Source organism: Manis javanica, chromosome 2, assembly GCF_040802235.1.
Source record: "Manis javanica isolate MJ-LG chromosome 2, MJ_LKY, whole genome shotgun sequence".
NCBI classification, from domain to species: domain Eukaryota; kingdom Metazoa; phylum Chordata; class Mammalia; order Pholidota; family Manidae; genus Manis; species Manis javanica.
In genome coordinates, this window is record NC_133157.1 from 209,300,999 (window position 1) to 209,328,011 (window position 27,013).

A 27,013-nucleotide genomic window follows, 5' to 3' on the forward strand; every position below is an offset into this window, starting at 1 on the left:
CCTGTATTTTACTTAACAGTATGATGTTTGTGTGTTAGTAGTCCTTTAAAAGGTACCAGGTATAAATTCATCTCCCACTCGATACTGATATATATGCTGTTGCCCAAATGTCTTAAATTTTCTGCATTGTGCCTTTCTCCTGCATTTTCAAATGCCTGGAATACTCTCCCCACCATCTCTTGAATTATCCAAACTCCCATTTATCTTTCAAAGCTTTTCTGAATGTTGAAGCAGCACAGCTCACTGAGAGCAAGCTAGACAGAAATCAGAGAATATACTAAGAAGAAGCTGAAACTCAGCAGAAACAATGTAGGGGTCTATTGGAAGGCAGTGGCTACCCACCACCACGAATTTGGAGATTCTCCTCATGTTAAAGCTAAAGGGTGTACATTTTCAATAAGGAAGACATTTTATTGCCCATAGCCATCACCATCAGACTTCACATCTTGTTATTCCCCTTCTTCCCACGTACTCTTCTAGGGACAAGCGCTGCTGTTGTGTGACCTTTTGTTTCAGAATAACCATGTGTTCACATGGCTTCCTCCCAGCAGTATGCTAAGTATGTGCTATGTTGACAGCCCAGGGCTGGCCAAAACCAGGAAACATGTTATTGGGAGGCACACCGCACTGACCAAGGTTTTGTTCCCTGGAGTTCCTGTTGCACAAGAATGATCCTTCCTAGCAAAGCACACAGTCCTTTTCCCCTCTCCCCTGGCACTCGTGTAGTCATTGTCAATTCCCTCCTGTCCACAATTGCAGAGCACAACCTTATCCAACCGACCGCTCCTAGACTCCCTGTACATAAGACCCTGTAACTCTGGGGAGAGGAAATCCCAGGGCAAAATACATCTAAAACCGAAATCAGTCAAAGGGAGAGGTAAAGTTTAAAACCCATTTATCACTTACAAACTGTGGTCTGGGGGCCAGCTGTCTCCTCCAGCAGAAGCAAATGAAACCTCCCCCAAATCAGGTTCAGATAATCCCTCAGTTGCCCAGGTAATTACCCATTGATATGGAGATGAACTACTTCTCTCCACCTCTTAGGTATACCTGTTGATGTGGAGATGCACTAAAGCCAGGCAAGAGATTCTGAAAATATTAGTTTTACCCACAGGCCACCCCTCCAGAAATCTCACCTTACAATCTACTCATTCCCCCTCTTCCACAATGGTTCCTGGGTGAGAAAACTGGAGCATTGTGACCAGACTAATGACATAGAATAACAACAGGAATAAAATCATCATAATCCTTAAACCAGAGGATTCAGCCAGGTTCAAAATCCTATGCAGATTAAACCCATAGCTCGCCCATTCCAGCAGGCAGTAGCTGAAGGGGTAGAGAGTTCAGAGCAATCATCCCATGGCAGCTGCAGCCAGGGGGTGCATCCAGGCCACAAGGACTGTAGAAGAAAACATTCTTAAGGGTGATAAGATACATGTTTTAATGACACCAGCATAGGCAAATCTTGTCCATCAGGTACGACACATTCAAGAGAGTGGTCCTGTGATAGGACAGTGGCAGGAATGGGATCTCGTCCTGGTCTAGTATACCAGACTTTCACCCCCCTCCCTGTGGGACTTACAGATGGGTCAATATGTAGGGTTACGGGAGGTTCATGCACTGGCCATAAAGATAAAACAAAGCTTCCCTGTAAGATGCTCTTAACTCCTGGATGTTTTGGGTACACTACTGTGGTCTTTGGGGACCACTCTGCTGTTACTCCAGGAATACACAGGAGGCCAGCTTCCAGGCCTTTTCCCCAAGGTGCCAGAAGGGCCAGCCATTGCTGTTCCATGTATTGAAATGTCCAGGGCCACGTCCGTTCAATGGTGTCTCCAGGGTTTTAATTCAGGAGGGGCTGGCAGCAGGATGTTGCTCTGCTGGGCACATCCTGGCTTCAGTGACTCGTCTTTGCTTTGCATGTGCAGTTATATAGGAGAGGCAGCAACGTGTGTTAGCACATCTATAGGGCTAAAGTCTCCTTTTTGGGGCTTCTCATTCAAATGCCGTAGCACTGTCCATAAGTCAACTGACCAGCCTCATAGACTACTGGTGTCCGACTTAAGGCCAGATTTCAACAAACTGTTGTACCTCTCTTTCATCCCTGCCTTGGTAGGGTTGTATGGTACATGAAACTTCCACTTTATTCCTAATTCCTACAACCCATCCTTATAATGCATGTCCAGTAAAGAGGGTGCCTTGATCACTTTCAATGACCTGCGGCTGGCTATAGGCTGCAGAGAGATGCTCTAGGCCCCCCTTGGTGGTTTGCTAATCTGCACAATGTGCAGGAAAAGCAACCAATAATCCAGTAGCCATGTCCACACAAGTCATAGCATACCGATATCCTTCTGATAAAGGCAGAGGATCCTTTATCTGCCACCTGACAAGGGGTATTGGCTCCTTTACTATTGTCCCATGTTGCTGCAGGACTCAGTGTTAAGTCCCTCTTAGAGCACACAAGGTACTCTTCCAGGCTCTGCTGAATTCTTCAGTGGTTAATGGCAAGCCCCACTGATGGGCTACAGCCCACATTGTCTTGCCCCACATGCAACAAATGCTGATGTAACCATTGGGCTACATCAGAGGCAGACTTTCCTTCTAACCAGTGCATCTGGGCCATTCTGTCTGCTTCATCATTCCCTGGGGATGCCAAAAGCAAATGGCCAGTCACATGATAAACAGTAACAGTCTCAGTCTGACCAGAGGCCCATAGGTCTTGCCACAGCTTTTGCTCCCAAAGGGGCCAGTAACCAACCACCCGGTTGGTATGGTACCATGTCATTAGTCACAGGGTCAGGCTTTAATAGACAGCCCAGCTGTCAATGTAGACAACTATGGGGGAAGGCTCCTGGGTGATCACGGGCCATCCTACCCGCAACTCAGCCCATTGGCTGCTCTTCCCCTCTCCCTTCTCCATCCGTATTGTCTCAGTCTTAGGATGGAAAGCCACAGCACTCCACTTCAGGGGCTGCCCACAACTGGAGCTGTCTGTATACCAAGCATCTTCAGGTATAGTGGCTTTTCCCTCCTGATAAGGACTCTCCACTACCAATGGCTCAAAAGCAAGTTTTTCCTGCTTTCCACCTGAATATGTCCCTGGCCCCAATAAGCATTGGAGTTCTCCATTTAAGGGGCTAGTAGTGAAAGGAAAGGAGCGACACACAGCAGCAATTTACCAGAGAATTCCGCTTTATTAGGGAAAGGTGCTGGGTTATAGGAAGGGGCATGGGGTGATTGTGGTGTTACTTCTACAGGGCTGGTGACTATTGGCTAGGTGCTGGGATTGGGAGCGGGGCGAGAGGTGATTGGGCTTCAGGTGGTGCCAGCGGGAACCGAGGACCCCGAAGAGAAGCTGGAAATTCGCCATCTTACTGTTGGGGGCCCTTCAAGTAGAGAGAGTACTGCACTACTGTAAATATGCACCTGATTTGGCCAATGTAGGCATCTGTGCCACCCCACTCTGTGGCCTTTGGGTTCAGTCTCGTACCCACCCTACAATGGGATAGGTGGTTATTGCATTGGTTGGAGCTTTTCCGGTGATGGGCTCCGTAGCCAGCAAGGCAGGATACAGAGCAGCCAGTTGCTTCTCTATCAGGGTGTACCAGACCTCTGCTCCTTTCCATAGTTGTGGCCAGAATCCAATAGGTTGGCATGTCTGTTCAAGCCACTGCCAAGGAACTCATCTATAACCATCTTTGGTTACGTGAACATCCAGCTCACAGGGCCTTGATGAGTCCATTACACTCAAGGCCTGTACGGCCTTGACTGCTCTCTTAGCAGCAGTAAAAGCAGCTGTAGATGTTTCATCCCAGTCCCACCTGGTGCCCTTTTGTACCAACTTCAGAATTTGTGCCAAGTGCAGAATAAACACTCTCCAGTAGCCCAAAAGACCCAAAAACTCTTGTAATACTGCCACAGTGGTTGTGATAGGGAAAGCCTGGACCTTGTCTATGACTGCTTCAGGAATAACTTTAGTTTTACCTGACCAGACAATCCCCAAGAATTTTACAGACAAACCAGTTCCCTGAACTATGGTGCTGTTGACAGCCCATCCTTTCTCCTGTAGATGTTGTAGCAGTCTAGGAATTGCCCCTTCTAACTTTGAAAGAGAATCAGACATGAGCATAATATCATCAATGTAGTGATACAGCCACACCATTTGTGGTTTCTTCCATGTGGCTAAGTCCTGGGCTACAAGTCCGTGACAAATGGTGGAGGTATCCCAGTGGGAAGGACAGTGAATGTCTACTGCTGGCCTTCCCATGTGAAGGCAAACTGTTCGTGACTTTCATGTGCTATGTCAATAGAAAAGAAAGCATTAGCAAGGTCTACAACATAATGATACGTCCCCAGTTCATGACTGAGTGTGACCATATGGGCTGCTATAGAAGGGACAGCAGCATGCAAAGGGAGTGTGACTTCATTCAATTTCCTGTAGTCTTTGGTCATACACCAGGAGCCGTCTGGCTTTTTCATTGGCCACACTGAGGAATTAAAAGGACTATGAGTGGGCTTTATGATGCCTACCTTCTCCAACTCCCGTAGAGTTTCTCCAATCTCCTGTGTTCCTCCCCCGCCCCTGACAATTTATACTGCTTAGTATTTGTCACCCGCGGAGGTACAGGGAGAGCTACAGGTGGGTGCTTAGCATGTCCCCTCAGAACTGCCTTTACCACATGTACCCTCAGTCTGAACTCACCTGCAGTGGTCTGTAACCACAGACCCTGCAAGATATCTACCCACAAAATGTATCAGGGATGGGAGAAATGTACACTGTATACTCCTTTGGGGGTAAACACCCTGTTCCCAATGGGATTTGGGCTTTCTTCACTCTAATTGCCTTACCCCCATAGCCATCTATCACAGCAGGGGTCCCAGGAAAACACTCAGTGTTGCCATAAATCAAAGAACACTCAGCTCCTGTGTCCACCAGCGCCAGGACATGTGCATTTACAGAGGACCAATGTAGCCTCCAGTCCCCACCATGGTCCCCCAAGGTGGGGACCTTGACCCCCCCATCCCCAGTTGAACCACGATGCCCAATTGCCCTCTGGTGGGGGTGAGGGCCCAGGCAAATCCTGAGTACTGTTCCGCAGGAAGTTTTGCAGGGACACAGGCCAGACATGAGGCTTTGACTCTAGCTTCAGTGTCCTGGACCTCAGCAGCTGGAACTGCTGCACTGGCTTTAATTGGTGCCACAGTTCTAACAAGATCCTGTTGGACTGCCCATCAAGTTTTTCTTTCACTACCCTAGCCTTTATCAAATCCACATGTGGGTTCTCAAGACCTTCACGGGGCCTTTGCTCCTCTCCTTTCAGCCATAGCCCATACTTCCTTCCGTGCCCTTATTGTTTCAACCTCCCCTAGATCTGCTAAAGTACAAGTAGCCTCACTTATGGGTTGCCCTATGTGGGAGGCAAGAGCGGTCACTAGGGACCCAAAGGGAGATGTGGGAGCTGTATGCAGCACCAGATTTCTCATTCCTACCATGAACAACTCCTCATCAGGGCCTTGGGGGTCTGTGTTATAGATGATATTTTTCATATCCAATTCCCGCAACACATGTTGGAGCTCTACATACATTTTTTAGCTAGTGGGTAAGTATGGTAAATCACCCTGATTAGGCCAAACTGCCCTGATGGCAGCTGTCAGCCAATCCAGAAGAGTCTGATACCCTGAGGCATGATGGGCACTTTGCAACCACTGCTGGAGGGAAGGGTGAGTCCTCAGGGAAGCCAGTCTACTCATTTCAGGACCCAACATAACAATAACAATGTTTTCCACCCCCATATCCCAAAGACCTAAAGCCCTGTAGGCAGAGATTCCAGTGGCTTCTGCCTATACCGGATGCTCATGTCCACCCGCTCATCCTGAGTATAGGGATGGAGCATGGAGTGCTCCACAACCTGGGGAGAGGGCGGCTCCTCTCCTGAGGAGCCTGCGGTTTTGTTTTTATTTTTTTAATTACTGCCAGGTGGGGCTGGTACCTCAGGTGGTGGCCTCAGCAGCAGATTGGCCCCTGGCCCCTGCATCCTCACCCACCCCCCCACCTCTCCTGCCATCCTCTTCCATCCCCGGGGCTGAAGGCACCACTCTTTCCTCCCCCTCCCCCATGGCCTCCTGCAACGCGGCTTCTCCTGCTGTCTCCCCCCTCACTTCTGCTAAGGAATCTTCCAGGAGCGCGACCCATCTTCTCAAGAACTTTGTCTTCCTTAAGGGCATCCCATAAGACATCGCCCAGCTCTTCCAAGCGATGCCAACGTCTGTCTGTCTCCTTGATGACCCTTTCCACTGTCTTGACAAAGAAATATCCTACAATGCCAGCTGCTACATGGCCACTCAGGGCCTCTAAGCAGTCTTCTGCCTCACGGAGGGCTAATTCCACAGCTTCCAGTGTCTCCACCCTTCCCCAATTGTGGGGAAGGCCCCACCCCTCTCGGAGGTAATTTATCCAGACCAATTTCCCACTAGGGGCTCCTCAATTGGAAGCCACAGAGGTAGGGGCTTCCTGGGTAAAGCTGCATCCTCTACTGCTGCAGCCCTGGGACCTCCCCGCTATCCACAGGGGGGTTCCATGCATCTTCCCACCATCTCTGGGGCAGCCCGCCCAAATTTTGCACACATGTAGACAGATTTCCGGTTCAGAGGTCCTGCTGACTACTGCCAGATGTAACTCCAGGGAGGGGAAATCCTGGGGCAAAATACCTTTGAAACCGAAATCAAAGAGAGAAATAAAGCTTAAGAAACCCGTTTATTATTGCTTAGAAGCAGTTGTCACGCATCCCTTTCAACTGGGCTTCTCCAGCAGAATAAAAAACTCCATCTTACCTCTCCAGTCCCTTGCTGGCCCTTGTAATTACCTATTGATATGTAGATGACTACTTCTCTCCACCCCTTTGAAACATCTATTGATATGGAGATATACTAAAGCCAGGCGAGAGATTCTAGAAATTTTGCAATTTTACCCACAAGGTCTTACTGATCATTTATTTTACTTTTGCTTTCCATAGATATTGGTATCAACTTAACAGATCCTATGTTCAGAGGAGTTTATAGAGGGGTTCAAAAGCATCAAGGTAAAAATGTTTCTTTTATTAAATGAAGTAAATAGTTTCTCTGTGAAGACAAATTTCTGCCTCAAGGAGATCATGAAAATCATAATTCACATTTATAATTGAAATATTAAAGGCCTTTATCCTTCTTGGGTATAAGTATAAACAAAGTGAAGCACGTATCAACTATATTGGTAAGCAATGATCTTAAGCATTTATAAAGTACCTGTTATAACAAACTTTTCAAGCCCTTATGTGAAGTTTTGAATATAGATTAAATAACCATATGCATAAAAGTCAAACAATAGTCGATTGTTTAGTTAGTCTTTTAAATAGTTGAAAAGTAGGGCACATGATTCAAAAATCACAGTTGAACATCAGTGTAATATCTAGTTTTTCGGAAACATTTTCAGCTGTGTGATAGAGTGGTAATGAGATTGAGGAGGAGGTGCACTGCTGGCCACCTTTGGTGTCCTGCCTTTCCCCCTTTGCATCTAAGTCCTACTGGATCTTAGAGTCCTGCAATGGATGTGGGAATGGAACCTCAGAGACTGACGCAAAGCTTAGCTAAAAGCAAAATGGCTTATATTTATCTCACCAAGTTCACTTAAAAGGCATATTTTGTCAGCTGAGATGACTAAACAGGAAATGATGGTGACAGGTTTTTGAAAGCAGAATTTCTGTAATCTTGTATATTATTGCCTCATAAAATATTGCCTCATAAAATTAACTACTTGTTATGTAAATAACAACAGGAAAGTTTAGTTTTGGATGTTGTGGAGTGCACATTTCGACAATCTAAGTCAGAAGCTAATCTTATTATGCTTCTAGGTGATACTATGCAAAAGCTTCTCTGAATTTAGGGACTGTTAGATGTCACTTGATATCCAAGAAAGGTAAATGTTAGCTTTCATAAGCCTTACCTCAAAACTTACCTTTTCTACTTCATTAGAAGTTTAGATGAGGTTTTTATGTTTTATGCTTAAGAGATATTACTTGAGTATTGTAGACTATTGATTAAGTTACATTCTGCTTCTGTTGCTTTTGTAACACTTAATAGGTTTCATGCTTTGTGACTGTACATATATGGTTGTATATGTGTGCTTATGAAGTTTTACTCTGATCAATACTATAGGTTATAATATTTAGCAAAACTGGTTGCCCTACTAATTATAATTTCACTAAGTTGATATTGTCTAAAAGTAATTTTATTGCTACTCTAGAAGTAAAAGTAATTGAATTCTAACCATATTTACTGTGATACTTAAATATGATATTACTAAATGCATTTTTAGGATATACTTGTTTAATTTTGATGTCCATTTTTTTAAAAAAGGTAAATACTGAGGCCTCTCAAGCTTAGTAATTACTATTTATCTCCTCAGAAATGTTTGTTACTTAACAGTGAATTTTGGGAAAAAGCAAAAAACAACTGTCAGGGGAAATAAAAAATTATCCCTTCTTAATGGGGATGGTAATTATAAATATATAGCATTAACTGAAATTTACAAAGAGCTGTTGTATCATGGCTTGTGAGGCATTGCAGATGTACTCCAAAAGCCTAGTTTTACTTTTTAAAAATATAATAACAAAGTTTCAAATTGAAGGCAAGTGCCTAAATTGTAGTGAACAAATTCATCTTCAGTTTGAACCTCCCGATTTTTGTCAGTAAAATAGTTTTTGATCAACAGAATAAAAATACAATTAAGTGGGTAACTCTTCATCTAGGTTGCCTTATGTGGGTTTCTTCTTTTTTTTTTTAAGGTTATCACTAGTTGTGTTTTTATAGTACTCATCAAAGGTATTGATTTGACTGATTTAGCAAGCATGCTTCTTTCTGTGTCCCTCTTTTTTAAAAAAAGTATTACTGAGATAATTAAATTATAGCTCATTGAATTTTTTAACCAGGTTTTCTTAATGTGAGCTTCATTTTTTACAGATGATTTACAGGATGTAATAGAGAGAGCTGTCCAGATTGGTGTTAAAAAGGTAACATTTTGTTCTTGTTACTTTTGAGATTTTTTTTTTAAACCAAATTTTGGCTAACACACTGCAGAACAGAGCTAATACCACATTTGGCATTTGTGACATGTATTGTCAACATGTAATATTAGTAAGTTACTGAAATAAAATATTAAAATATTCTATTCACAGTAATTTAACTGACATAAACCTCATGGGTAGTTTTTCCATGTGATCAGAAATACAACAAGTAGCAGTCCCTTTAAAAAAAAGTTTTTTAAACCTATCTAAATTACCAAAGCTTCTGAAGAGGCCACTTTTTAAAAATTTTATAATGTTAATTTAGCATTTGTTAGAATTAAGCAATTACTAAAAAGACATGTATCTGTCACCAAGTTTAAGGGCACTTTAATTTTTACAGTAATAGTTTAATTATCAGGAAAAGTCCTACTACTTTTTAGAGAGTTCTAAACCACTAAGTATAAGCTCAATGTCAAATTCTTTGAATAGATATTTATTTTTAATTAATGTTTTTTAAAATAGTAAGCTAGCCTACACATGCACACAGTGTCAGGACACTTGGTAGCTACTTCTTCTAGGTTGAATAACCTCACTTCTAAAAAGTGACACTGCTGATGAAGCAAGGTCTGCAGTTGCCAACTCTAAAATTTTATCAGTTATCCTTACAATTTGTGAATAATAAAAGCTACAGCAAAATTTTCTTATTACATGGTCATTCTATGCTTGGTAATTCACTTCATAAAGTTGCTTTTCTGCAAATTCTGAAATTCCAAGCTCCTAAATGTCTGTCAGCCATGAGTAGTGTAATCCTAACATTTGTAAACACACAAGTGCAGACATGAATTTAGGAATGACGGAACTGAAATGAAATTTTCTTAGACATAATTCCAAATTGAAATTTAATTCAATACCTTGCAGTTATAGTGTAGGGATTAAAAGCACAATTTTGGCATCACAAACCTGGATTCCAGCCCCAGCTTCATTCTTTAGACATTTGTAACCTTGGGTGCTTCATCACTCTAGACTTTAGTTTTCTCATCTCTAAAATGAGAATGGTAATAGCACCTAATTAGTAGAGTTGCTGTGAGAGTTAAAATAAAATATGGAATGTAAAGCCTTGGGTATTGTACCTGGCATAAAGTAAACCTTTATTGTATCATGCTTATGGTGGAAGCTGCCAACCCAATCTCGTCATTATCATTTTTCTAACTGTTAGTGGACTCTGGCTGTCTTGGAAAAAGTATTCTGCTTTGCCAATAGCCATGAATTTCCTTGCAGGGAATACCTTAACCCAGTGATTCTCAAACTTTTGGTGTCAGAACCCCTTCCCTTCACATTCTTCAACAGTATTGAGGATGAGAAAATTTTTTTAATAATTTATTAATAGTAAGCCATATAGCGCAACACAGAGAAGACAAGTAGTGATTTTACAGCATCTTACTACCCAGATGGACAGTGACTGTGAAGGGGTATGTGGGGAGGACTTGGTGAAGGGGGGAACCTAGTAAACATAATGTTCTTTCTGTAACTGTAGATTAATGATACCAAAATAAAAAAAAAATAGTAAGCCATATATAACATAAATAGCATATTTTTATGAAAAATATGTATTTTCCAAACAAAGAAAATGGTGACATGAGTGGAATTGTTTGTTCTTTTAATCAAATGTACATCACAATGGTTCCAACAGTCCATCCCCCCACCGCTGCCCACTCCCCTTCCCATTGGTAACCACTAGTCACTTCTCAGTGTCTTTGAGTCTAATGCTGTTTCTTTCCTTCTGTTTTGCTTTGTTTTTATATTCCACAAATAAGTGAAACCATATGGTATTTATGTTTCTCCGCCTGGCTTATTTCATTGAGCATAATACCCTCTAGATCCATCTACTTTGTTGCAAATAGCAGGATTTCTTTTCTTTTTGTGGCTGAATAATATTCCATTGTGTATATATACCACATCTTCTTTATCCAGTCATCTATTGACGGACACTTAGGTTGCTTCCATATCTTGGCTACTGCAAACAATGTGGCGATAAACATAGGGGTGCATATGTCTTTTCAGGGATTTTGTTTTCTTCTAGTAAATTCCTAGGAGTGGAATTAGTGGGTCAAATGGTATTTCTATTTTTCATTTTTTGAAGAACCTCCATATTGCTTTCCACAGAGGTTGCACCAATTTGCAGTCCCACCAGCAGTGTAGAAGGGTTCCAGTTTTTCCGCACCCTAGCCAGCATCTGTTATTTCTTGTCTTTTGAATAGTAGCCATTCTGACTGGTCTCTTGTTGTGGTTTTAATTTGCATTTCCCTGATGATTAGTGATGTGGAGCATCTTCTCATGTGCCTGTTGGCTATTTGTATTTCTTCTTTGGAGAAATGTCTGTTCAGGTCTTCTGCCCTTTTTTTTATCAGGTTGATTTTGGGTGTTGAGGCATGTGAGTTCTTTATATATTTTGGATGTTAACCTCTTATCAGATGAGTCATTTATGAATATATTCTCTCATATGGTAGGATGCCTTTTTTTTCTGCTAATGGTGTCCTTTGCTGTACAGAAGCTTTATAGTTTGATGGACTAAAGCCAGGCAAGAGATTCTGGAAATGTTGCAGTTTTACCCACACTGTCTTTTCTCCATTGTATATTCATGGCTCCTTTTTCATATATATTAATTGACCATAGATGCATGGATTTATATCTGAGTGCTCTATTCTATTCCATTGATCTATGGGTCTGTTCTTGTGCCAGTACCAAATTGTTTTGATTATTGTGGCTTTGTAGTAGAGCTTGAAGTCAGGGAGCATAATCCCCTCAGCTTTGTTCTTCTTTCTCACGATTGCTTTGGCTATTCAGGGTCTTTTGTGGTTCCGTATGAATTTTAGGACTATTTGTTCTAGTTCATTGAAGAATGCTGTTGGTATTTTGATAGGGATTACATTGGGCAGGATGGCCATTTTAACAGTATTAATTCTTCTATCTGTGAGCATAGGATAGATTTCCCATTTATTAGTATCTTTAATTTCTCTCAGGAGTGTCTTGTAGTTTTCAGAGTATGGGTCTTTCATCTCCTTTGTTAGGTTTATTCCTAGGTATTTTATTCTTCCTGATGAAATTGTAAATGGAGTTGTTTTCCTGATTTTTCTTTCTGCTGGTTCATCGTTAGTATATAGGAATGCAACAGATTTTGTAACCTGCAATTTTGCTGAATTCAGATATTAGTTCTAGTAGTTTTTTGGTGGATTCTTTAGAGTTTCTATGTATAATATCACATCATCTGCAAAAAGATTTTTAACTTCTTCCTTACCAATTTGGATTCCTATTATTTATTTGTGTTGTCTGATTGCTGTGGCTAGGAGCTCCAGTACTATGTTGAATAAAGTGGTGAGAGTGAGCATCCTTAATCCTTGTCTTGTTCCTGATCTTAGAGGAAAAGCTTTCAGCTTCTTGCTGTTAAGTATGATGTTAGCTATGGGTTTGTGGTATATAGCCTTTATTATGTTGAGGTATTTGTTCTCTATGCTCATTTTGTTGGGAGTTTTTATCATGAATGGATGTTGACTTTTGTCAAATGCTTTTTCAGCATCTATGGAGATGATCATGTGGTTTTTGTCCTTCTTTTTGTTGATGTGGTGTATGATATTGATGGATTATTGAATATTGTAAGTCCTTGCATCCCTGAAATAAATCCCACTTGGTCATGATGATCTTTTTGATGTGTTTTTTAAATTTGGTTTGGTAATATTTTGTTGAGGATTTTTGCATCTATGTTCATCAGGGATATTGGTCTGTAATTTTCATTTTTTGTGGTGTTTTTGTCTGGTTTGGTATTAGAGTGATGCTGGCCTCATAGAATGAGTTTGGAAGTATTCTGTCCTCTTCTACTTTTTGGAATGCTTTAAGAAGGATGGGTACTTGCTCTTCTTTAAATGTTTGGTAGAATTTGGCTGTGAAGCTATCTGGATGTGGAGTTTTGTTTTTGGGTTTTTTTAAATTACCAATTTGATTTCATTGTTTGTAATTGGTGTGTTCAGATTTTCTCTTTCTTCCTTGGTCAGATTTTCTCTTTCTTCCTTGGGTCAGTCTTGGAAGGTTGTATTTTTCTAGGAAGTTGTCCATGTCTTCTAAGGTGTCCAATTTATTGACATATAATTTTGCATAGTATTCTCTTGTAATTTTTTAATTTCTATGGTATCCATTGTGATTATTTCTTCTTTGTTTCTGATTCTGTTTATGTGTGTACATAACATACTCTTTTTTTCTTGGTAAGTCTGGCTAAGGATTTATCTATTTTGTTTATTTTCTCAAGGAACCAACTCTTGGTTTCATTCATTTTTTTTCTATTGTTTTATTCTTCTCTATTTTATTTATTTCTGCTCTGATCTTTATTATGTCCCTCCTTCTACCGACTTTGGTTTTCATTTGTTCTTCTTTTTCTAGTCTCTTTAATTGTGATTTTAGACTGTTTATTTGGGATTGTTCTTGTTTCTTGGGGTAAGCCTGTATTGCTATGTACTTTACTCCTAGAACTGCCTTTGTCACCTCCACAGATTTGGGGCTGTTGTGTTTTTGTTTTCATTTGTCTCCCTGTATTGCTTGGTTTCTGTTTTAATTTGTTCATTGATCCATTGATTGTTTAAAAGCATGTTGTTTAGCTTCCATGAGTTTGTTAGTCTTTTTGTTTTCTTTGTGTGCTTTATTTCTAGTTTCATACCATTGCCGTCTTGATACAATTTCAATCTTTTTAAATTTTTGAGGCTCTTCTTGTGGTCTAGTATGTGATCTGTTCTGGAGAATATTCCGTGTACACTTGAGAAAAATGTGTATCCTGCTGCTTTTGGCTGGAGTGTTCTGCAGATATCTGTTAAGTCCGTTTGATCTAATGTATTGTTCAGTGCCTCTGTTTCCTTATTTTCTGTCTGGTTGACCTATCTGTTGATGTGAGTGGTGTGTTAAAGTCTCCTAAAATGAATGTGTTGCAATCTGTTTCCTCCTTTAATTCTGTTAGTATTTGTTTTACATATATAGGTGCTCCTGTGCTGAGTGCATAGGTATTTATAATGGTTATATCCTCTTGTTGGACTGACCCCTTTATCATTATGTAACGTCCTTCTTTGTCTGTTGTTACTTTCTTTGTTTTGAAATCAGTTTTGTCTTATATAAGTACTGCTACTCCTTCTTTTTTCTCCCTTTTATTTGCATGTAATATCTTTTTACATCCCTTCACTTTTAGTCTGTGTATGTCTTTGGGTCTGAAATGAGTCTCTTGTAGGCAGCATATAGGGTCTTGTTTCCTTATCCATTCTGCCACTCTGTGTCTTTTGATTGGTGCATTCAGTCCATTTACATTTCAGGTAATTATTGATAGATATGTACTTATTGCCATTTTAGTAATTGTTTTCTGCTATTTTTTATATCTCCTCTTTGTTTCTTTCGTCTTCCTCCTCTTACATTCTTCTCATTATTGATGGTTTTCTTTAGTGTTATAATTGGATTTCTCTCTTTAAAATTTATTACTATTTTTTTGTGCATGTATTGTAGGCTTTAGTTTTGTGGTTACCAAAGGTTCAAGGATGGCTTTTTTGCTATATAATAGTCTATCTTAAATTGCTGATTACTCTAGTTATCAGCATTCCTATATAACAACAGCGGACCGATGTGGCCCAGCTGGACACACAGCACCAGGTTTGGACAGCAGCAGGGAGGAAGGAAGCTTTTGGGGCTGGCTCCTGCAGGCACCTCCCTGGTTGGGCTGAAATGGAGCCAAGCAAGCTGGGAGAGTCCCCCTCTGCCTGTCAGGCAGCAAAGTCGATGCTGCTGCTGGGCCAAATGGGTTGGTTCCTGGCAACATGCAGGGAGGTGCCTTGGGGCTGCGTTACCAGCAAGAGGGATGGAGCATCTGGAGCTCCTGAGAGTTCCCGATCTGTTGGGCCAAGGAAGGACTGGGGAGGTATCCTCCACCTTCCCCTGAGGAGAGAGTTCTGTCCAACCCTTGTCATCTCTGGTACCCCTCCCGCTGTCAAGTCTTTCAAACTGCCACCTCTGATTTGGGTCTCAGGACTGGTGGAGCATGCCTTCCCTCCACACTGGCTGGAGTCTCAGCCTCCCAGAGTGTTCCACCTGCCCCTGGTGTCCAGCCCCAACAGTCACCAGGACCCAATGTAATGTGGGCTTGTACTCCTAGAGCAGATCTCCAGGGCGAGGTGTGCAGCTCTCCTGAGCACCTACCTACTCCTGCTCCATTCCTCTTTCTTCCACCTGTAGGCTGCTGTGGGGGAGGGCTTGGGTCCTGCTCGATCTCAGCTTTGCTGCTTCACCCTTTTCTGTGTGGTCCTCTCTTCTTCCTCAGGTGTAGGGGTCTGTTCTGCAGTCTTCAGGTCGTTTTCAGGTCTAGTTGCATTTGCTGTATTTTCCTCTTTCTTGCCTTCCTATTCCACCATCTTTAATCTGATCCACTGGTTCTATATTGTTTTACATCTCTTATGTCTGGCTTAATAGATGACAGTTGAATTTTCATATCTATTTCAGTAGTCTGTCATACATCCTGTAGCCTCTGGAATACCTCATCATGTGTTCCTGACAGAGTGAAAGTGAAAAAGGCAAATAGCATCTTAGTGGTATTTTGAAAATAGTTTTGACCTTACATATCCCCTGGTGGTTCCCAGACCACACTTGGAGAACTGTTGAATTAATCAGTGCTATTGAATCTCTAATTTAGATGAACAGAATTCTAAATCCAGAGGTCTTTAGTTATTCAGTGTTTCATAACATGATCTCTGTCCTCAGAGAACACATGGCCTAGTAGGAAAGACAAACGTGAGTACATTTTAATAGGAAGGAGTGATGAGTTCTGTGTTTTATATGTGTGCATGTACACATGGGTGTGGAGAGGGGGGGTAGTCAAAGACCACTCTTCTTAGGAGGTAATCTTTCAGCTGAATTTTAACGGAAGGGTAGCTCGGGGACAGTCAGAAAAGCATTCTGGAAAAAACAGAAAGGCATGTTTAGGAAACTGTTGTTGATACTCCTGCTAAATAGGGCTTATTTATTTCTTTCTGTTTCAGTTTATAATTACAGGTGGAAATCTACAAGACAGTAAAGAGGCACTGCATTTGGCACAAACAAATGGTATCCCCATATTACTTTTACAAAAAAATATATGAATTAAATTATTTTGAAGAAGTCTTTCTGAGAACTACCTCAGGTACAATCCAATGGATCGTGACTGTAGAAAAGACAGGAAAATAGACTGATTGCAGTGGGACATGATCAAGATGAAGAAATTCAAAGTGCCCATTGGTATATCAGATGCTTGATAAATCCTCATTTTACTGGTTTTTAAGTAAGGATTATTAAGATTCCAGTTAGTGAGAATTAAGTTGACTAGGTATATAATTTAACCTCAACTATTCCTGATATAGAAATTTTGTTTGTATGTTAGAATATGTTTAAGATATGAGTTGCTTTTTATTTGCTCTTTTTTAACTTAAGCTGTGAAAGATCATTTATTAAGTTTATCATGCAGACCACTGGGCAAGGCTGAAGGAATGCAAGTGATAATGTATAATCCCTCATGTACTTACTTTATGTTCATGTATTTTGCATTCATTTAATACCTATAAAGTTTTGGGATTGGTTCCTAAAAGAATCCTGGTTACATAAAACACCCCCTTTATCTGGCATTCATTTACTTAATGTTCTGGGGTTTGGGGGGGCATGTTTCATGTACTAGACACTGAAAAATTAGGCATCCCACCATTTTTTAAAATAAATACTTGTTAAAAACTGTTTTTTTGGAAATCTTTTAAAATGCATACTTCAGAACCCACTGACACCTTTTCTTAGTGATTAAGGTCATAAAAATAAAATCATCTGCACAGAAGCTTTTGAAATAAGAATGTTTTCTCCCATACTTTTTATCTCCAGATAGGCTTTAAACAGTTCTCAGATCTCCATTTTCATCTCTCCTCCACTCTTCTCCATGTACCTGTGTCCTCACTGCTATATAAGTTTGGCTTCTTTTTATATATAAACATATGCATGAGGGAGATTCCACTTAAGCAGGTACCTTACGCCACTCAGAAGCTCCTTTTGACTTCACATTTGTGTTCCATACAATTAAAGCTATCAAAGTATGGCCTCCAAATAAGTGAGCTTAATTTTTCTTAGAAAAACAGATCTCCTTTCCACCTATTTACATCACCCCTTTTAAGGGAAAGGAATGCATTTTAATTGTTACATTAAATAGATGAAAACACAACTGTCACATGAATCATGAGTATAAAAGATAAAATTAGGTTTTATTTCATTCTGCAAGAAACTGATTTGTTTTCCATTCTGCAAGGCTTAGTAAATACCAAGCTTTGGAAAGAGCTTAATTAATTTTTTTTTTACTAATAGATTAAGGCAATTTTCATGCCCTACTTTGAGGTATTCCAAAAATTCTCATATGATTAACCTGATGTAATTTTGATAGTTTAAATAGTTTATGGCTATTGTTAAAAGTTAATCAGTTGAAATTCTTTGATACACTATCTTTGCATATTAAGTATAAAGAAGATATTTTGAAAATAATCCTATGACATTACTTTGTGCTAGCTATATTTTTCAGTACAGTTGGATGCCATCCCACAAGATGCAGTGAATTTGAAAAGAATAATCCTGATCACTACTTAGCAGAGTTGCTAAATCTTGCTGAAAACAATAAAGGGAAAGTTGTAGCAATAGGGGAATGTGGACTCGGTAAGTGCCAACCTAGCCCTGTTAGAGTGCCTTTGTTTGAAAATAATTTGTTCTGTGTAAGTCAAGAGGACTGATTGATTCTTTTTTATCTTTAAAGACTTTGATCGACTACAGTTTTGTTCAAGAGATACTCAGCTCAAGTAAGGAAATTTGTTGACATTAGAAATTATTGTAAAATCTTAAAGAATGATTTTTAATAGCTTTTTATCAGTTCAGAATGTAGTTGGATTAAGTGTCAGGGTTTTTCATTTTTCCTTTTATATACCAAAAGTTAAGTAAAAGAAATTCCATGCATACTTGCATGTAATTCATAAGGGATGGAAGCATATAGTTCCTTAATTGAGTAACCATCTAATTTGATTTTAACAGTAGAAATAAGGGATAAGTTTTATTTCATAAATGCATTTATACATGGACCATTCCAATTAAATGAATTAAATTCAGTTGTGGGGGATGTGATTTAAGAACAAGGTATATTGGAGAATATAGGATCAATCACTAGAGCTAGAAAAGCATATTTTACTTTTGCTGAGCATTGGATATCATCAGTGTGAAAAGAGAAAATTGTTTCTTGGAAGCCATGTTGAGAGTAGTGGCTTCTGAGAAAACTCCATAGCTCACAAGCCTTGGAAACTTCTACAACTCATTGTCCATGTAGTTGGAGCTTCTGGCATTATACCAGTGGGTTGTGTTAATAGTCTGGAAAGAAAAATTAGGTCATAGGTTTAGTTTAAGACATGAGCATTTAGTTGTATTTCAAAAACAATGTATTGTCAAGAAGATAAAACATTAGAATAAACTTCTAAAGGAGATTAATTTAGTTATTCATTCATTCAGCAAATATTTATACAGTAATATGTTCCAGAAACTGCTAGGAGCTTAGTATCCAAAAATATGAATAAGGTATAATATCTGTCTGTGGAGCCATTTAAGAATCAACAACCCTCCATCCTGCTTAGTTTCTTATACATGAAGGAGGAGTCTGAATCAAATTCTCTTAAGAAACTGTCTAGCTCTGTCAAAATATTTAATAATTATATTTGTGCATATGATCTTGATTAAGCCCTTGATGGCCTAAGGGGTTTTTCAAATTATTCATGGCATAAGTGTACTTCCTCTACATCCTTCCCCTGCTCTACCACACATGAAATCCAAGTATGTCCAGTCCAGTTGAAAATGCTTATAAGTGAGGAGCAGATTGACATTATAATGAGTCTGCCACACCCTAGACCTCAAGCTCCAGAATTCCTAGAGTGTGAAGGTCCATAACCAAGTGACACAGGGCAGACTAGAGTAATGTTCTATGGACTCTTTCTTTCAGGTCCTCTCATTTACATAATCTTTCAGAACTGTTCAATTAGTGGCATATTATGTTGTAGTTTTCAGCAACATTGGCAGGATTACTAAATCTCTGCACCTCTCTTGAATGTCATATAGGTCAGGTCATTTAACCTTTAAAGTTCATGTATTCATATTGAAATAGAAAAGCAGTTGTCTGTAATAGTTTCTTAGGTTAAGGCTACAGATCATAATTCCTCCACTTTAGTGCCTGTTTTCATTCAAGATGAACCTTCTGAAGCCAACAGACTGTGTGGTGTGACAGTCAAGCGCAAAGGCAGAGGCCCCCAAGGCTTCTTGTCCATATGACTCTTCTTTGAGAATGAGTTAAAACAATGTAAAATGTAACCTGAATACTTCAAACTCGATTTTTTGGCGTTAAATGAAATTGATAGTATCAGTTCTGTTTTACTGCTCTGGGGATACTTCACCATTGTTTTAAAATCAGAACATTAAACAATAAGCATAGCAGGTATGGCTTATGGTTTAACACACATGCCAAATGTCCAGGTGTTAATCTGTACTAGAGAGTTTGAACTCCATTCATTCAGTAAATGGTTACCAACCCCCTTCTCAGTATGATGCAAAGAAGAATAAAATGTTTCTCATGACTTTTATAGACAAAAGAGGGCATAAATAATTAAAATGGTTTGGAAAATGCTATCAAAAAGGTGTGTGGACAGCACAGGGAAGGACTGACTTTTTGGGGAGTTAGGGAAGGCTGTGCTGGGCCTCTTCCAGAGAGGCGAAACTAAGAACAAACTGAAGGTAGAAATTCTAAAAAGGTAGGCAGTTCAGTTTGAGATTTTTAAGAAGTATAAAACATCAAATGACTTAGAAAATGACACACCAGTAGTAATTACATTTGGATTGTTGTTAAAGAAGTGCACACTCATGCCTTATACATTGGCTCCCTCCCCTTCCCCAGCATGTCCTCACAGCATGCAGTCCTTGTTCTCTGCCACAGCACTTTATTTGTTTCACCCTTTCTCACGTGTTCTGAAAGTATGTTTGTTACCCCTTCCCCCTCCCACAACAAACTAGCATGTCTGAGTTCTTGAAAGGCACATACCACGCCTTACTTGTTTCATAGTCCCATAGCAGCAGCCACAGTACTCTTAGCACATGGTAGGTACTCAGTAAATGTTGAATTTTTAATAAGGAGTTAAGGATCTTGTTGATTCCTGTAGAGCACCATAGATAAAAAGCTTGTAATTCAGCTTTTCCCATTGGGTCTGTTCTTGGAAGAATTTAGATTTTCACTTATGCTTTTATACCATCAGAAACAGTTAATGTATGATCTACTGTTTGTTTTTTTTTTAAGTAAAAATGAGTCAGGAAAAAGGTGTACGAGAAGAGAAAAATAGAAAGCAAATTAGTGTAATGGACTAGGAGACCAGAGAAAAAAAATTAATGTGCTGTAGACATAGTGTCTGGAAAATAATGGTAAGTAAGGCAGTATATAACAGTGTTAAAAGTAAGATCTTTGAGATCAACAGTTCTGTGTTTGAATCGTAACTGCTGTGTGGTGGCTGTATATTCCTTTGAAATCCCTCATCTTTAAAATGGGGATGGAACTGCCTACCTTCCTTAACATTTGGTATGTGAAGCCCAGAGTGCTGTGCTCAGAGTTAGGTGCTCAATAAATTGTGACTATTGTATTATTACTAGAAATATTGCCATCCTAAAGGAAAATATTAGCCATAGTTTCTGTTTGGAGTTTTTGAAAAGTTGATTTTAAAGAGCCAAAAGAAAAGCAAAGTAAGATGGAAAGGTCCTTGTATTTTCAGTTTCTCTGCCCTGTACATACTCCTTTCCCTGTTACAAGTTAGAGTTCTGTTCACTTGAGCAGGAAATTTCCTTTGGGCATTTTTCTTGGGACTTTATAATGTTAATACTGTACAGGTCTTTAAAAAAATCAGACATCAGACAAGATGTCAAAATGATCATTTTTGGACCTAGGTGACCTCAGAGATGAGAGAGTGAGGCTACCCTTGCCCTCAGCCTGTTTAGAAGAGGATTACCACCACAGGCTAAAGTGTGCTGGTGTATGCATTGGCTGTTTTGGTTTGCCTCTGATATAGTTAATAAGTTGAACTTCTCAAGCCCTTGTCCTTAGTTATTGTTGACCCTAAAATGTAAGAAGCAGAAATGCAATCAGAAGCAAATTGTAGTTTCACTAAAATGAGCAAATCTAACTCAAGTAAAGAATGATTTTCATTTGTGAACTAAAAATAAAATCATAAGAGTAGTCTGTTAAGAGATGCCAGTTCCTGCCCTTTAACTTATATTCTTATTATTAATTACCGTGGGGGGTTTATTTTGTTTTTTCTTTAAAGACAATATATTGTCACTTGATGTTAAGTACCAGTTATCCTTAATTTATATCATCAGGAATACTTTTTCCACATGGTTTCTTCCTTATGGATATGTAGCTAGCTTGACCACATGGATCTTTTTCTTTTCTCAAATTATGCAAAATTCTGTAGGCACATTGCTTAGGCAGGCATCCCTTATTTTCAGAAATTGTACTTTGCTCTGTGATAGAAAGGCTTATTTCCAGGCTGATCATTAGGTTCCATAAATCTGTGGTTTGGTTGTATGGCTTTGTACATAGACTTGTGTGTGAGAAAAATGATCAGTGTAGATCAAGTTTGCTAACTCCCAGAGCACACTTAATTGTTGACATTAAATTACTTTAGAGGTTAATGGAAACAGTGATTAGAAGTAATTATTAACATCTTATTTTCTTCCAAGGCTTTGTTTATATTTCCTACACTGAAATTTCAGCACTTTGTTAACTAAAAATATTTCTGCTTGTTCTAGCCAAGCAGAATCTGAAAAGGTTGATTCAAAAATCTTAACATTGGGTAATGAAGACATAGACTACTAACTTTAAGAAGACTGTTTCCTTACACAGTACATTTCTGTATCTAATTTTAAAATTTAGCATTTTCATGAGTACAAGGGGTATTCCAGGAAAACAGTTGTCCTGCACTTCAAAGAGACAAGTTAAACAGAGAGAAATTGTCCCCCAAAATTAAGGGGCCTAGAAGAGGTAAACCTTTTAGGAAAATAAGAAGCCTATTGGCTGTAATTCCTGGTTTTACTTAAACTACATGGCCATTAGGACAAGAACAAGAGGGAGCACTGGGCTGAAATGGAAAACATACAGAATGCCCCCGCTGCCCCCCACCCCCCATTGTATCTGGATACTGTCATTGTACTCTGGAAGGAAGGGGAGGCTTCTTTGAAATGCCACAACTTTTTATTGTTTTGGCTGAGACTCAGAATTAGAACCACTGAAGTTCTGGTCCAACTTTGCCACATTGTGTTGTCCTCTTGGGAAAAGTCCTGCCCCACTCTGACACTACTCCTATCCTTGGGTTGTTTTGAGGATCAAATAAAACAGTGGTTTGTGGCACTTGAAAAACCTTTTTGTAAAGTAGTCTGAAATATTCAGGGCTGCCATTTTATCATGTAATTTTGTTTTTCTAAAAAATAGAGTATTTTAGTTTTTGTGCTATTTAACAAATCCTTACAGGTTGTTTTAAAGGGAATCTTTCTTTTTGTTCAGTGGCAGTACTTTCTTGTATAACAGCACGTAGAACACCGAGTATGAAACATTTCCTGGCTTCTCACAGGAGTGATTTGATTCCCACTGATGCTACTCAGCCAGCTGTGGGGGCTCAGGGTAGGTGGTATATTTTCCACCACCAACACATGATGCAGGGAAGGGAACCCACAGGTGATGGGGGGGTGTCTACTTCATTTACTGGGATTTGGCCAAAATGCTTGTTTGGTGGAACAGCCCAGCCCCGTCACTGTAAACTTAAACATTATAGCTCTTTGCTTCCAGCAATCAATAGTAAAGTGCTAATTAACCTGGCAGGTATAATGCAAAAACCGGCAAACATTTCTGAAAATAATTTTGTAACTCTAGAAAATGAAATACCTCTTTTCAGGAAGTTGTGTGTTATAAAAGTTTTTCACTAAGCCTAATGTGTTTTAAATGTCTAACTTCAGTTTCTGATCTATAATTTCTAGAGAATAAAAGTCCCTTAGCTAAAAAAAAAAAAGAAAAAATATGACATAACTATTTTTCTCATGCTAAAATAAAATTTTCAACAAGGAAATTTTGCATTATGCAGATATTTTGAAAAACAGTTTGAACTGTCAGAACAAACAAAATTACCAATGTTTCTTCACTGTCGGAACTCGCATGATGCATTTTTGGGTGAGTTAAAGCTAAAATCTCATTTATAATTTAAGAATTTTACAGAAATCAGATAAGCTATTTGCTGAAAGTTGTTTCTGATTTTAATTCACAGACATAATGAAAAGAAACAGAGATCGGTGTGTAGGTGGAGTAGTAAGTATAAAAAGAGTTGTTTTTAATACTAGACGCTCAAAAGTGTCTTGGTTGTTAAGGTTGGCCTCTGAAGTAATCCAGATATCAGCAATAAAGTTATTAAGGTTCTTCTTTCTTATTTGAAGGACATATAAATTTACTGTTGAATCTGTAGGCTAGATGTGGCACAAATAAATCATACTGATTTAATTACTGTTACTTTGTTTAAAGTGCAAGAATGAGTACAGAATTCTTTTCATAAGAAAACCCCGTGAATTTACTTATACACTTTTTAACAGTGTGGGTAACATCCTTTTTCTCTGCCTCTTCCATCAGCTATTATTTAATGTTCTTCAACTTCAATTTTGTGCAAAATAATATCTTAATATTTTTAAATATTTTAACATTAATTTCAGGTTTGCCATCTTAATTTCTTGTCAGTTGTGTTCATTTACTATTATCACTCTGATCTACTCTTAACATGATTATGTGGTCATTTCACTCACTATTAGTCTTGAGACAATTCTCATAAAAACTGTCTGCCCACCACTTAGCTTAGGTATTCATAGCAGTGATTTTTAATCTTTTTTGAATAACGGCTGCCTTTGAAAGTCTGTCTCAGAAAAAATCTCAGATGTATACATTTTCACATAATTTTAGGAGTTACTCACTGGTCTCTAGCAAAAAAGTTACCCGGGTATGTAAAATGACATTTATACTAAGCTAACTAAGGAAAAAGGAAATGGCAGAGCCCTTATTGTATACTCACATTGTGTGGTGGCTTTGATAGTTTCATAGGTTTTCCATCAAGTTTTTAGCCCGTGCTTCATGTTTCGTACTACTAGTGATATGTATGCCTTCTGTATGATGTTAATATTACTGTGTATATATTTATCCCTGTGATCTATACTTCTAGGGACTGTACTTGGGAATCAAGAGAATATTTCCTTAATGCCCTGAGATTACTGGTGGCACTTAAGACCTTTAGCCTCTACCTCTCAGTTCATTTCTAAATAAGAATTTACTTGGATGATTTTATAATCATTCTTAAAAATTAATGGCAGCAACAAATCCAACCTAAATGTTTGACTTTTATTTTAAAAAAAAAAGGATTGCCAAATAATTTTGAGATGATTGTGAAGAGTCATATTTTAAATTATTTTGATATTAATGAAGGCTGTGCTTTTTAGTCAGCTACAAACGCTGAGAGGAAGAATAAACTCCTTTCGGGTAACTGTAACACAGTTTTCTTTTTTTTTGAGGCACAGGGTATCCATAGTGTGTAATCAGACTTTGGGCACTGTATTAATGTGACATCACTTGTTAAGTGTGTTTAAAGGAGTGTTGTTACTTACTTTTTAGATTACATGAATACATCCAAAGTGTGACAGACTGCTTTAACCCCTGTATCTTTCTTTGAAGGGGAAAAACACCACTTCATTCTTGTTTGCATGCTGAGCTGATATTATTGACTATATAATTATTTACCTATTTTCATGATGTTATCTTTCATAGAGCCTCTTAAAACAGGTCCCAGATCATTTCTCTTATGGAAAAAGTCTCCTTTAATGGAAAAATTAAACATTTAAAAATATTTTTTAAATAGGTTTTAACATTTCTCACTTTTTCTCATGCTTTTGCCCACGAATATGGCTCCTGACTCCAGACCCCTTTCCTGGAGGTACAGCAGTAATGCTGGCGTAGAGACATCCACACAGCCACAGAGAGAAATCCTAGGCAGCCCCTTCTTGCCTCATGCCTTTGGAGATGAAGATAGGTTATACTTGTGAGTTTGATTTGAAAATAAAAATTCTAGGGGCCATGACATTTGAAACCCTGTGGTCCAGAAAATCCTAGAAGGTCTTATTAATGTTACTTAGAATTTTAAAGAAAATAATCATTGTAGTAATAAAATTATACCGATGTATCCCTAGGTACATTCATTTGATGGTACCAAGGAAGCAGCAGCTGCTTTGATTGATTTGGATCTGTACCTGGGATTTAATGGTTGGTACGTTCTAAAGTCGTTTGTTTGTTTGTTCTTTAACTTTTATATTAAGCAGATGCCTTCAAGTGTTTTACAGTGAATTGCCGATAAAGATTTAAACTTAAATTTATTTTTATTAAAGTTAGCGTGCATTTTGCATTGTTATTGGCCTGCACATTTCAGCAATTATGTAAGAGATTAAACAGTACACTGCTATTACAAATTCAAGGTTGAAGTTATAAACTACTACCCTGTATTCCAATAATGGGAAACAATTTTGTGTCAAGCTCAGCAACTAGCTTTCTCTAGCAATGTAGTTTGTTACCAGGTCATTTTATTCCTTTAAAACATACATGTTCACAGCATTGTATATTGAAACACAAGTGATACCTGACCATGGTGAAAAGGTCACACTGTGACATCATCATTGTGTATGTCTCTGTAGGCCAAGAAACTGAAACTTGGAGAAATTAAGAAAAAATTAAAAAGTAACTTAAAGCACAAGACCCAGTGTCCCCTGGCTTCTCACTCGGTGACCTACTGTTACACCACACTAAACCTCATACACCCAATTCCGTCAGCTAACACATCTGGGTCCCTGGGCTCATTTTCTTCCAAATCATTTGATGAGCTTCTGCCAGTGTCATTTTAGCTCATTAAATGAACTGTAGATAGTAAGACGTGCTTTCCCTCTTCAGTGTTTCATTCCCTTAAAATTAGCACTTTTATGATTATATTGTTTTATACTAAAATCTGCTTAGAAAACTAGGATCATAAAATGATTTGCTATAGAATTCAGACTTACTTAAATATCTTAGATGCTTTTTCCATATTCCAAATTAATTTATAAATCACTATGGAAAAGAATATATTCATAATGGAGTGAAAAGTGAAGTAGTATTTAAAAACTTCATGCCCTCTACTTCTAAGTCAACTTTTTAAGATACAACCACTTTGCTCTTTATCTCCCTATATCTAAATATTATACATATTCTGTTCTCTGTTAATTCACTTCCTTTGTTTACATTAAGGTTTACTAGCACTTTAGTTCTTCATTCAATACTGACCTTTCCACCTGTTATTTCCTCCATAATCCAATCAATGTAGTTATTTCAGCATTTTTGGTTATATGAATATTCAGTGTTGTTACTATTATGTCTATCAAATATTGTTGATTGCTGAACCATATAGTATACTACTTTTTACATTTCCTGGAGTAACTTTCCTCATATTTTTATTTACTTGGCCTCCTTTAAAATGTAAAGCCTTTTCACACTTTATGATAGCTATGCAGAATGCCTTTTATTTACTTTTTCACATGAGGAAACCTGCTTAGATAATCTAGATAATTCCATTAGTTCCTGACCCTTCCACCTTTCTGCTTCAGTTTGGACTAGTGTGTCTTTCTGTGATAGAACTCCTATTTTTAGATCCCATGTATTCTGTTTTGTTTTGTTTTGATGGGACACGTTTGGAAATGTATTCTTCCTCTTGAAAGTTCACTTGGATACTTAATGAAAGAAAAGTAAAAACACTTGCACTTGATTATTTTTATCTAGGCATAAAATT

At 38.7% G+C, this 27,013-nt stretch overlaps 1 protein-coding gene across 5 annotated transcripts in view; it reads left to right on the plus strand.

Moving 5' to 3' along the window:
- The window catches only part of TATDN1 (TatD DNase domain containing 1), a 57,154-nt gene that overhangs the window by 3,676 nt on the left and 26,465 nt on the right, over positions 1 to 27,013 (plus strand). For 3 of the 5 annotated variants that reach the window (XR_005057315.2, XM_073230090.1, XM_017652449.3), the window contains exons 2-9: positions 7,014 to 7,079; positions 8,995 to 9,044; positions 16,091 to 16,154; positions 17,625 to 17,768; positions 17,866 to 17,908; positions 23,258 to 23,343; positions 23,438 to 23,478; positions 25,392 to 25,468. Coding sequence is in view for 4 of the 5 variants with exons in the window: in XM_073230090.1 (XP_073086191.1) it covers positions 7,014 to 7,079; positions 8,995 to 9,044; positions 16,091 to 16,154; positions 17,625 to 17,768; positions 17,866 to 17,908; positions 23,258 to 23,343; positions 23,438 to 23,478; positions 25,392 to 25,468 (571 nt within the window). In the remaining variant the exon portion in view is untranslated. Of the gene's footprint in view, positions 1 to 7,013; positions 7,080 to 8,994; positions 9,045 to 16,090; positions 16,155 to 17,624; positions 17,769 to 17,865; positions 17,909 to 22,683; positions 22,801 to 23,257; positions 23,344 to 23,437; positions 23,479 to 25,391; positions 25,469 to 27,013 lie in introns of those variants that run through there. The other 2 variants (XM_073230091.1, XM_017652450.2) reach the window with 2 other exon arrangements.